The sequence below is a fragment of the Vitis riparia genome, chromosome 1, assembly GCF_004353265.1.
Source record: "Vitis riparia cultivar Riparia Gloire de Montpellier isolate 1030 chromosome 1, EGFV_Vit.rip_1.0, whole genome shotgun sequence".
NCBI classification, from domain to species: domain Eukaryota; kingdom Viridiplantae; phylum Streptophyta; class Magnoliopsida; order Vitales; family Vitaceae; genus Vitis; species Vitis riparia.
Window position 1 is genome coordinate 18,041,974 of NC_048431.1, and position 13,814 is coordinate 18,055,787.

The following is a 13,814-nucleotide window of genomic DNA, read 5'->3' on the forward strand; positions in this document are numbered from 1 at the left end:
TCAAGGCACTTTGATCTGATCGAGGTGGTAAGTATATGTCTACGCAGTTCGATTCTTTTCTCAAAGAGCACAAAATTTTATCCTAGTTGAGTGCACTTGGAACTCCACAATAAAATGGAGCAACAAAAAAAAGAAATTGAACATTGATGGACATGGTGAGATCTATGATGAGTTTCTCATCACTTCCTATATCCTTTTGAGGATATGCCTTGGAGACTACAACATACATTCTCAACCTAGCGCCTTCTAAGTTGATACCTTTACCTCCTAGAGAAATATGGAAGGGTCACAAACCTAGTTTGCAATGCATTCACATTTGGGGGTGCCCAACACTTGTGCTAAAACCAAAGGTAAACAAGTTGGAAGCAAGGTCTAAGGTATGCCTATTTGTAGAGTATTCAAAAGGAACGAAAAGACATTACTTTTATAGTCAAGTTGATCAGAAAGTATTTGGTAGTATAATGGCCAAATTTTTGGAAGAGGACTATATGATGAGTAATAGGATAACACGTGATATAGATTGGAAGACACTTGAAGACACTCTCACATTAGCAAAATAACACCTTGTGTGTAAGTTGTATAAATCCATTTATAGATTAAAGCAAGCATCTTGCTCATGGAATAGGCATTTTGATCAAGATGTTAAGACTCTTGATTTTGATCAAAATGAAAATGAGCCTTGTATGTACAAGAAGATACATGGAAGCATGGTGGTGTTTTTAGTCTTATATGTTGATGACATTCTACTCATTGGGAATAATGTAGAGTTATCGTCATTAGTCAAGATCTGGCTATCTGAGAGTTATTATAATCTCGATACTATTTTGAAATAACAGTGGAGTGGTGGCACAGTTTAAAGAACTAAGAAACCACCAAAAGGATAAGCACATTGAGAGGAAGTTCACTTGATATGTGATATAGTATTGAGATGAGATGTGGTTGTGTAGAAGATCACTTCTATAGAAAACCTAACGAATCCCTTTACAAAGACTTTGTCTACTAGAGTCTTTGATGGTCATATATATAGCTTACGTGTCAAATGTGTTCCCAACATGCTTTTGGGCTAATGGGAATTTGTTAAGATTAAGCCCTAGAAAGTATGACATGATATAATAAATAGATATTCATTTATAAATTTATTTATTTATATTTATTGGTTCCCTATTATTATCTCATTTGCATTAATTGGTTATTTGAGCATATACGCCCCACATTACTTGCAATGCACATAACTTGGTGCATCAAGAGTTATACGAAAGATCCAAATCATGGGGTTCCTTGTAAAGTAATGAGTTGCCCACAGTTGGTTCATGGATTTGGGCAATCCATTTGAGATTATAGTGCATTACCTCCTAATTGAAGGGATAACTGATCTTGGTCATTGAGATGGTTTTCCCATGATGAGTGCATTAGTATATGTGATGCACAGTAGACAAAACCTATGATGAATCATGACATAATGCTATCGATTGTCATGATTCACCAAACTGCTATACTATATGAACTTTCAAACTTGAGAGAATATTAAGTTTGTGCCAAAGTTAACAAGAGACTTTGATCACCTATGGGTGAGATCTTAAGGTAGTTATATATCCTTATGGATTAAGTCACTATTAATGGAGGCAGGTGGCAATAGGTATTCTCAACCATTGCCCTTTATACCTAAGGTCATGGGTTTAATCCCATTCCTCTACAACACCAAGTTATTTTACATTTCATCCTTAAAATACAACCCTACATCAGCCACACACAATATCCAAACTCAGTATTTAACCCAAAGTGTTGCTACAAGACAATTGAAGCACAATGAGATGGACTAGGTTTCAAAGAGTTGGAGCATTATTGCAGTTAGTCGATGGCTAGAATTTTGGAAGCCCAATTCTAAATTTTGAAACTAAAAAAATTAGTGACATGACATAAAAATTGTTGATTTACTATTTTGTCAATATTGCGACATTTTAAACCTCAAACACAAGGAGATGATCTCTATAAATATACAATTGCCAAAATATACAAGGAGATGATCTCTATAAATATGTAATACCGAAATATTGCGACATTTTAAGCCTCTAACTCAAGGAGATGATCTCCATAAATATGTTGAGAAAAATCTTGCAAGGGAAATCCCAAAGAGGTAAAAAACAAACACTTCCATTTTTTTCTTAAGAATTCTATCTTCCTCGATTTTAAACCATTAGATTTTCGTTTTAGTTTTGTTATAATTTAGATTTATATATGCCCATGGGCATTTTGTACAATACTTAAACGTTAAAGATTTAAAACTAATAAAAAATAAATGTGAAATATAATTTAATTAAAAAATAATATCCATATTAAAATAAAAGTTATAAAACAAATGGAAAAAGATGAATAAATAAGAAAAATAAATTAAGATATGACGAATTTTAAGTGGGATAATATGATTTTAATTTTTACTAAATTTTGAATTTTAATTTTTGTTTTACCTTTTATTTAGGCTTAGTCTCTCTTGTCCAACAAGAGGCTGTTGTTGTGCAAGCGGTGTTCCATGGCCTCAACCCCAATCTTTAATTCGCCATACGATCAAGTTTAAAAATAATAAAACTAATTTGAGAAATATCTAAATCTTGCTTTTGCACTAAATTTGAGAATTTGATTAATTTCCTTGAAATTAATCAACACCACAATGTCAAAACATTTCAATTTTCTTGAGATCAACACAAATCCAAGGAGACTACAAAGCTTATTCCACAATGAGGTCAAGGCCTCATGCCAACATCAATTATTTCAAGTCTCAGCCAGGTGACAACTGACCCAATAAGTTCAAAACAACATTGTTCCCTCAAGAGTCAAGTCTAAATATTATTCAGCCTCTAACCATCTATAGAAGAAGGCCATTAAAATACAGCACAATCACATACATAATATTATTGTAAGTAAATGACTTCTGCTTTTGGTGAAGCTCGACGAAATCGCATCAGCTCTTTCCACATTTTGCGCTCATCTTCATCCACTGTATCTTCGCTGCGTAAAACTTCCATTTCCTCAAGTGAAGGTGAACTTGCCAATATAAACTTTATAAACTCTAGTTCAGGCTCAAAATTGGAAATTTCTTCCATCTTCACCTTCTGGAGTCGCTTTAAAGAGTGGTGCGACAAGTTTTGTGTTCCAAAATACTCTACAACTGCATCCCTGGCAATATCTCCAGCATATGCCTACAAAGGGACAATGGAACCACATCATTCTATAGCTTCCAAATATGATATACAACGCATAGAAAACCAAATAAGTAAATAAATAATTGCTGTAACTGACCACGACTCTAAGTTCTTCTAAGTTAGGGGAACTTGTAATCAAGCAAAGAGAACATAAGATCTCATCCAAATTGCTGAAATCCATCTCATCTAAATGAAGAACCTTGAGATTGTTGAACAGGATTGGAAGCCTCTTTGGTACATTGCCCAATGCCAAGAACTAGACCAAATGTCAAAAACAGGATGTAAGAAACATGGATTGCTAAGCAAGTGAATTGAATAAATACCATTATGCTATTTTACCTCCAAAAAGTAACCCTCCAGATACAGCTTCTCAACAGCAGGTAGAGAACGGCCAATCTTGATCAAATTAGAGGATTGATGTTTTACATTTTTATTCACACGACACAAAGCAACGGTAACTTCTGCAAGGAGTAGTGTATTTTTGAAACAAATAGATCCAAAATCACCAGTAAACGAGAAACTTTTGAGATTAGGGGCACTAATTTCAAGCGAGTCATATGGGATGTAGCCGGATACTGTCAACTGTTCAAGTAATGGGCAACTGGAGATTAGACTACCAAATGTTTCAGCATCCATGAGTATGTCTTCAAGCTGGAGGCTAATAAGCTTACTAAATCCTTTGAATCTAGGTGGAGGCCTAAATGCACAACCACGGAGTTTCAAATGCCTGAGATGTAGAAAGGTAAAAAAATAAGAAGGCAATTTATAGTGCTCAGTCTTTGCACGGGAAAGGGTGAATTCTTGAATATCATGGTTTGATAGGAAATTTATCCAATGATCGATATCAGAACAACTTTCCAATTCATCAACTTCCAGAACAAACTTAACTATGGGTCCTTTGTGAAGTAATAAGACTTGATACACAGCTGACACAAGTTCATTTTTGGCTGATTGTTGTCTTCCCAACAATTTTTTTCCCAATGCATTGTCAATTACAAGATGTGGAAGCGTTAACCATTTGTACCTCCACTTTTTCGACAAAATACTTGTTCCCACTGCATCACATATGGGCAAGCGCATTAGGATGTTCTCTATTATATTGTTTGGAAGGTCACTGATTATATCTAGAGGACCACATGGCCTCTTCATTATGATGATAACTGAGTCTCCTGTGAATCAGAAGTAACAGCAGTAATCAAATAAAACTATTAAAACAAACTCTTATCATTTTTATTACAACAAAAACTCAGAAGAAACTAGACGTGAAAGAAAAATAATAAATAAAATGATCAAAACAAACTCTTATCATTTTTACTATAACAAAAACTCAGAAGAAATTAGGCATGAAAGAAAAATAAGCCATGGTACAATTATCACTATCCTCAAGTACATGGGTGCTCACAAGATTTTAGAATGTTCACAGCAAGAATTTTTCATACTATCTTTCATTTCAAGCAAACACTATTATTATTCTTAAGCTTTATCAAGCCTAGTAGTAAGCCTACTAGGGGCGTGACAGATCTTTTGTAACATAAACACAAAACCTGACATTAAGGTTTCACAAATTTTACAACCCTAGATACAAATACCTCAAAACTCATGCAAAGAAGTTGTGAAGAAAAATTTAACTAGCACAAACACAATTGGTTACAGTAACTTCTGAGGAATCCCTTTTAATATGGCAAATGTAAGTGCTGATTCAATTGAATATTTGATAACAAAAAAGGGCAGAAAATGAAGAAGTCTAGAACTGTTTACTATATAAATTGTCATTTAAATCCTATAATCAATTTGAGCAAGAAGTGACTTTTTTGCTCATCTTCATGTATTAGCAACAATGAAGGGCCATTTCGATAAAAGCAGCTGTCCTCAATACTTGCTTCAAGTCTCATAAACCAAAAAGGTTCTACATCTTATAAGTCTAGTGCAGAAGTTATTTTTTATTTTCCACATAGGAATAAACCTTGTCCTTGCTGCAGCATTTTTCTTTTTTGGTATATTTTTCTTCATTTTTTCAGATTCCATGTGAACAAGATTGTCTTTCAACATTTTTTATTCTATTTTAGTGGTTCACCTTCTACAATTTGTCCCTTTTCGTTTACCGTTCATTTATTATGCCTCTATGTTCTTTTAATGCTTAACTAGATTAAGATTCATTAATAAAGTGCCATCCTTCAGTAATACTTCCAGTTAAATATTTAGAAGGTTATAATTCTTGACACCTTAAATTGGTGAATGCAAAGGGGATAAAAAATTACATAGAAAAAAAATCTACCCTTAGATTAAAATAACAAATAAACATGGTTTGGTGTATTAGAACTTATAAAGCAAGAAATTAGAGAAAGAATGTGGTTTTCATGTGCAAAGGAAAATTTTCATCTTCATTGAAGACCCTCTGCTTGTGGCTGACTTTGTTATTTTATACTAGAATTTCTTAGGATAGGAACAAGCTTTGCAGATTCCTAATAGAGCCTTGCCATTCACGCCTATTCAAAGAGCATGCAAAACCTCTACATAGAGAAAGAACTAGAATTTAGTGGGAACAGGAACAAAATAATCCTAGGATTAGGTGGGATCGCAAACGAAATTATCTCCCCTGGCTTAACTAAATGTTGTTGCATGTTCAAACCTGAACCAAGGAAAGGGAGAAAGCACAATGCAGCATGATTAGGTAGCAAAGCACTTTCCCTTTTCATCTGCACTTTCAGCTTTAGCTGGTAATGAAGATGGATCACATAATATTAGAACCTCACAAATAAACCTCAATAAGGTAGATCATCATTCCATCCTTAAAAGAAGCCTACCATATAAATGCTTTGTTTGTTGTTATTAAAAACTATTTGTCACCCTCATCATTTCCAACATTTTTGTTCTTCTTCCTTCTTTTTTCTAGGTTTTTTTCACCTTCTTCGCTTTCCTTTTGTTCCGATAAAAGGTCACACTGATAAGTGGGAAAAAAAAATTAAATCACTAACTTCAATTTGTGTGAATTTCAATATGGTGGTCATAAGATTTCATGATATCTCTTTTTTGTACTTCTCAGTGAGCAAAGAGAGCTAGTGAAGAGAAACAAAATTTGATATAAAAAATGTGGAAAAAGGTTATAGAAATAGAATCTGGGTTTCTAAGAATTGAAACGCAATTATCTTGTTCATATTCCAGGTCGAATAGCAACGGCAAGAATGAGGTTAAGACATGCAAAGGAAATTTTATCTCCATAGGAAAGCTTCCTCTTGTACCTCTCTTTCTTTATTTGCAGTAGAATTTCCCTAGATCAGGATATTAATGAAGCTTCAGAATGGATAGCACAAACCTAAAAAAATCTTTCTCACAGGCACCCCACACACAGCCTGCAAAACCTGTCCATATAGCATGACCTCGGATTTGGATATCATAAACGAAATTATCTTCCTAAGAAGAATCAAATGGATCTGTATATTCAAATTTGAACAGAGGAAAGTGAAAAGGCCTCTGCAGCATGGTTAGGTACCCAAGCATTTTCCTATTTCATCAACAATATTGCCTTTTCCTAGAAGTGAGTACAGATCACAGAAAATTTGATGGGGACTATCAATTACAAGGATGAGAATATATAGAATAAGAAAATTCCTACACATCAACCTCAATAAGGTAGATTGTTACCTCCATAACCAAAAGAATGCCACCAAATGCTATACAAGTTTGTTATGATAGACTTCTGCACATAACCTTGAGGGGACTGAAAATGTTCTAAACGGCATGACTTAAAATTAAATCATTAATTTTAATCAGTAGGGATTTCAATGTGGTGGCTGTAAGATTCCAAGGTATCTCTTTCTTACCTCTCAGCAAACAAACAAACACCAGCAAAAAGAATGAAATGATATGGAAGAAAAGAAAAATCATAGAGAGAGAATTGGGTTTCTCAGAATTGATACCCAATGATCTTACTTATTTTCCAGATAAATTAACAACAATTCGGAAGATTCCTTGTTATACCAGAATTGACCAATTTTCCTAAAATTCCAGGTTGATACATCTATGAAGTATCATAAAGCTTAACACTCTACTTTCTAATTTATCATTTCTCTCACACCACTCTCTGCAAATCCTTAAAAATCATACTAGAAACAGCTAGAAGAGATCAAAAGACCACCCATCTCCTGAAATAAATTTTCATTACTGGTGTGTAAAGAAAAAAACAAACGTGTAAATTCATAAACCCTACAAATGCAGACGATCAAAATACTAGAACACACCAGCAGCAAAAGACAGGCCAAACCCACAAAGCCAACACATCAAAAGCAACTAATAGCACAAAGAATCGAGCCCAATAATGAAAATCAATTTGCATAATTAAATTTTCATATGCTGAAGACACATAAATTCTTAAGAATCGCTATCTTCTCCACTACCATCTACTTATTAGTACGTTTATATCGAAGGAAGCATCAAACAATGTTATTTTCTTATATTTTCTAGAGCATTCTCAGCTAACAAACGATCCGGTAACATAAATTTTTATTTTTCACAGAAAAGAGAAGAAATTAAAATGCAGAAAATTACCTGTTTCATGGAGTGAAGAAGAGGCACTGTGCCGCAATGCGAACGGGGTTCTCTGTTACCCGGACGATAATCCTAATTTTTAAGATTAGGACTTTTATCTAAATGCTAAGATATCGTAATGGGTCTACTTGTAATAACAAATCTAAACCGTTGAATACGTATGGTGAAATCTACCCTATTAAAATTAGGGTACAAACGAACGATGTCTAAAATAAGGCATAGACAAATAAGATTAAGGTATAAATGATAAAATTGAAAATATATACGTGGCTATTTAATTAATTTATTTAATATATATATATATATATATAATTTAAATTATTTTTTATATATATTTATTAAGAATTATTATATATTTATGTTATATTCTATATTTTATAGTTTTATTTTACTTCTTATCATTCCCTCTTATTTTATTATTTATTAATTAAAAAAATTACATCCAATTATCAATCATATTTTATAAATTTGGAACGAGTATGAGTATGATGTGATCTGTTAACTTATATTTCAATCGTGAAAAATCGAACAATAAACATAAATAATTTCAAACATCATAACTGATCTTTTCATCTTACTAAATTATCTCTTAAATATTCTCATCCCATTGAATTATATTATATGTGTATATATTACTTTTATTTTATGTTATGATATTATTTATTTTATCTCAATACTACCATTGTAATGGAATATTTTAAAAAATAATAATAATTTTATGCATAAAAATATAGGATTTTTATATAAATGCTAAGGTATTGAAGTGGTGACTACATAATAACAAATCTAAACAGTTGAATATATATAGTGAAATCTAACTCGTTGAAATTATGATAAAAATGAATGCAGTTAAAGTATAAGGACACAAACAAATGATATTAAAGTATAAATAATAAAATTTGAAAATGTATACTTGGCTATTTAACCAAAGTGACTAGAAAATAATAAATCTAAACCGTTGAATATATATAGTGAAATCTAACCCTTGAAATTATGATAAAAATGAATGCAATTAAGGTATAAGAATATAAACAAATAAGATTAAAGTATAAATAATAAAATTTGAAAATATATACATGACTATTTAACCAAGGTGACTAGAAAATAACAAATCTAAACCGTTGAATATATAGTGAAATGTAACTCGTTGAAATTAGGGTATGAATGAATGCGGTTAAGATATAAAAACACAAACTAATAAAAGAAATGTATAAACAATAAAATTTGAAAATATATACGTGGCTATTTAACTAATTTATTTAATAAATTTCAAATATATATATATATATATATATATATATATATATATATATATATATATATATATATATATATATATATGAATTAATTTATTATTATTATTTTTTTAGAAGTTGAATACTTATTTATCTTGATGTTAAGAATCATTATTGTAGACCCTTCTTTTCAAGCCATGAGAGAATGGCTTGCTGGGACTATTCAATTGATATTTGTTTTCATAACTTAAAACAAAAAGGCACCTTAGGACAACAGGAGGCAGGGGAAGTTTTTTTTTTTTTAGTAGGACAGGGGGACCCTCTTTCTAGAGGATCAGCAAGGAGAGACCCGCTGCGGCATGGATGGTCAGGTTGGTAGTTGAGGAGGCCATGCTGCTGATGTGATGAACAGGGAAGTAGGTAATGGCTTGCCCAAGAAGATAGAAATCGGCTGGTAGAGAGGAAAGAGATGACGTCGAAAAGGGGGCGGATCTTGGAGGAGAACTGACTGGAGAGGGAGAGAACGGAGGAAGAAAACAGCTACAATCGAGCTTGAGGTGGGTCTTTTGCCCCGTTTGATTCATTTTCTTCTCATCTCTTTCTCATTTTAGTTTGTCTTGCATTGCTCATCAGTTTGGGTTGGATTACACGTTGTATTTCATTGATTTTCTGGATCATTATCTTGTTGATTGATTGTTGATATTGCTAATTATCATAGCACTCTCACCATGACACCTTTGGCGTTCATCATCCCACCATCCCAAGGATATTAGAACACATCCCAAGAGCCCATACCACCCAATTTTTTTTCTTTCGACAGGCGGAGATTATTTGCCACCATTTTTAATCCAACCCATCTTGCAAATGGAGAAGGCTTGACGCTGGGGATTCTCATATTTGATATTGAATTGGTTAGCTTGAAGCATCCATGCATACCCTTTTTTTTTAACACCACCATACCACCACCTTCTCACCATGCATAGCCACCTTTCGAATACCCATTTATCTCACTAACCCGCTCCTTTCATACCCTCCATCCTCACACTTTCACCATCCTTCGTACTCATACCCTCATGCACCACTTCTCTCACTACACCGTAACCATGCCCATAGCTTCATGCACGGCCATGCATGGCCACCCTCATACCCGTCACCACACCAAACCTTTTCCTTCCCATCACCTCTTCTATTTAACCCCATAATGGATGTACCTATAGTCATCTTTCAAGGATTACTCAACCTCATACCACATGCCCATTCTTTGTCCATGCGTATCATCCTTCCCATTTCTCATTCGCATGCTTTCTCTCTCTACACCACGTGCCATCTCAAACCCGTTTTCTTCACTCCTCAAACCCACTTCTTTCATCAATCCTCATACACGCATGGCATCATCACTCTTCACACTCCTCGAACCTGCAGCCATCCACTCATCACGTCACTAGCCGCCATCACCGGCTCCGGCTATGCGGGCATCTGCGCCAGCTACCATGGCGGCAGCATCTTCTGGACACCGCCGGACCGCCGCCATGGCTCCCCTCTTCATCGTGCCGCCGGTGGTGGAAGCTCCCTTTGAGGTTGATACGCAGGTGGAGAGGCAAACGGTGAAGAGAATAGTTGTTTAAGGTTTGCCTATGATGGCTTTGGGCTTGGGTTTGAATTTGGAGCCCAGGCCCAAGCCTATGTTGAAGATGGTTGTTTGAGGTTTGCCCATGATGAGGATATTGGGCTTGGGTTTGGAGCCCAACCCATTTGCATTGATGGATAGCCCCATTGCTCCCCATGCCTGCCACCCTCATTAAGGTGGCCCAAGTCCACGTCAAGTTAGCCCATTAGGCTGCCCCAAATTTTAAATAATTTTCTAAAAACCTCTAATATCCATAATTAATTAGTTTATTCATCCCCTTTTATTTGTTATCTAAGTTTATGTCTACCAATTTAGTTAGCCCAACTTGAAGACAATTAAAGGACAAATTATTAAGGTTGGATGTCCTTTCAAAACACAAGATAATTCATATTTCACCTTCCAATCTTTAAATTATGTCTAAATCACCATATATGAAAAACTTTTGTATAAATTAATTTATATTGGACTCAAAGAATTTTCTACATTTCTAAACTTTAATTCCCATTTTCAAAACTTAGGTCTTTAAGTAATTTTTCAAAAGTCCCATGTCTTAATTTAATTATTCAAATATTCGTTTAAATTTTATTTTCATCAATTAGAATTATAATCCCGTATTTATCTAGTTATTTAAAGTTTAATCCTTCAAAAATTCCATGTTTTAATTTAATCTTTCAAATCCTAAAAACTCTACAATGCAACTAAATCTTATTTTCATTAATTAGAATTATAATCCTACATTTATTTAGTTATTTAAAGTCTAATCCTTCAAACATTCCATATTTTAATTTAATTTTTCAATCCTAAAAATTCTATGATTCATTTAAATCTTATTTTCATCAACTAGAATTATTATCCCGTAGTTATCTAGTTATTTAAAGTTTAATCCTTAAAAAATCCCCTATCTTAATTTAATCTCCCACTAATTCGTTTAAATCTTATTTTCATCAAATAGAGTCATTATCCTATATTTATCTAGTCTAATCCTTCAAAAATCCCCTATCTTAATTTAATCTCTCACTAATTCGTTTAAATCTTATTTTCATCAATTAGAATTATTATCCAGTAGATATCTAGTTATTTAAGGTCTAATCTTTCAAAAATCCCATGTTTTAATTTAATTCTTCAAATATTCGTTTAAATCTCATTTCCATCAAATAGAATCAATATTCCATATTTATCTAGTCTAACCCTTCAAAAATCCCCTGTCTTAATTTAATCATTCAAATATTCGTTTAAATCTTATTTTCATCAAATAGAGTCATTATCCTATATTTATATAGTCTCGTAGTTATCTAGTTATTTAAGGTCTAATCTTTCAAAAATCCCATATTTTAATTTAATTCTTCAAATATTCGTTTAAATCTCATTTCCATCAAATAGAATCAATATTCCATATTTATCTAGTCTAACCCTTCAAAAATCCACTGTCTTAATTTAATCATTCAAATATTCGTTTAAATCTTATTTTCATCAATTAGAATCATTATCTCGTATTTATTTAGCTATTCAAAGTCTAATCCCTAAAAAATCCCCTGTCTTAATTTAATCTCTCAATAATTCGTTTAAATTTTATTTTCATCAATTAGAATCATTATCCCATATTTATTTAGTAATTTAATCTTTCAATAATCCGTTTAAATCTTATTTTCATCAAATAGAGTCATTATCTTATATTTATCTAGTCTAATTCTTCAAAAATCTCATGTCTTAATTTAATCTTTTTACAATTTGTTTAAATCTTATTTTTGTCAATTAGAGTTATTCTCTCATACTTATCTATTTATTTTAATGTCCAATTCCTCAAAAATCCAACGTCCTAATTTAATTTTCAACCTTAAAAATTCCACTATTCATTTTTTTCATCCATTTAAAATGTTATTTCCTTTAACTAGCGTTATCATTCCCTATTTATTTACTTATTCTAATCGTTAAAGTTTAATTCTTAAGAACCCGACTTTTCAAATCTGATTTCCAATCTCAAAAGCCCCATCGTTCATATACCTCCGTTTAATGATTGTTTTCGTTATCAACGCTATCCCATTCATTTACTTATTCGCTCATCCGCTTATCCACTCATTTTAAACCCCGAGCTCTCAAATCATTTTTCAAATTTCCAACCTCGTTCAAATTCAATTTCTAAATTCTCATTCTCACATTTAGTTTCTAAAAGTCTGACCTCCAAATAAACTCTAAAATTTCAATTTTTAAATAACTTTCGAGATTCCAATTTTTCAAATAAATTTCAAAAATCCAATTTTCTCTCAAATAATTTTAATTCCATTATGGTCTTCAAACAATCTTCTGTTCCTCTTGATTTCAATAAGCATGAATGAATTTTTCATAACTCCGGAATAATAGAATCTGTGATATTAATTCATGCAAAACAAATGGGTTGTGGTGGGGGCCTTACATGGGTGACTTTATGATTGATTGATTGATTGTTTGATTTGATTGTCATACATGATTGATTTGTTTTGCTCTATGACATGCATGAGATTATTCTTTAATTGTGCACTAACCCCTTCTCTTGATAGTGCATGACGGTTCATTGCCCAGGTATGCACTCATTCTCACTCTGGTTAGTCTATATGCACTTTCTGACCCTCATATGTGCATGATTCGCTTTGGGTATTCATTGATTTTCTTATTGATTGTCATGTCAGCTTCATTTTATTAGTAGAGACCCGACTTTAGGGACTTAGAGGTGCTACAGTCTTTACCGTACCTTCCCGATAAGTAACCTGACCCCCGAACCTGATCCGGTTTTCGTAGATCACCTTTTTCCAAAATAAGGAGTCACATTTAGGGTTTTCTTTCTTATTTTGTTTACCCTTTTAAAATAAAACAAAAATAAGTGGCGACTCCAGGTCATTTTCTTAACCAATAAAAATCATTTTTCGAAATAAAATCGAGCTCGCCATCGAGTGGAAGCGCATGAGCTAAAATACGGGGTCCACAATTATCTATTTGTTTTATATTTTTATTTTACTTCTTAGTACTCCCTCTTATTTTGTCATTTATTAATTAAAAATTATATCCAAGTATCAAACATATTTTATAAATTTGGAACCACCCCAATCTATTAGGTTTTATTTCAATTGTGAAAAATCAAACAATAAATATAAAGAAATTCAAACCGGACTAATATTTTTATCTTACTAAATTATCTCTTAAATATCCTCATCTCGTTGTGTGTATATATATATATAC

At 32.7% G+C, this 13,814-nt stretch overlaps 1 protein-coding gene across 1 annotated transcript; it reads right to left on the reverse strand.

Moving 5' to 3' along the window:
* Positions 1-2,693: 2,693 nt before the first annotated feature.
* Positions 2,694-7,843, reverse strand: LOC117916037 (F-box/FBD/LRR-repeat protein At1g13570-like). Its single transcript, XM_034831877.1, has 4 exons — positions 7,743-7,843; positions 3,537-4,366; positions 3,295-3,453; positions 2,694-3,194 (listed from the first exon to the last, which is right to left on the reverse strand). The coding sequence occupies exons 2-4, from the start codon at positions 4,344-4,346 to the stop codon at positions 2,907-2,909; spliced, it is 1,257 nt and encodes a 418-aa protein (XP_034687768.1). The 5' UTR covers positions 4,347-4,366; positions 7,743-7,843; the 3' UTR covers positions 2,694-2,906.
* Positions 7,844-13,814: the final 5,971 nt, after the last annotated feature.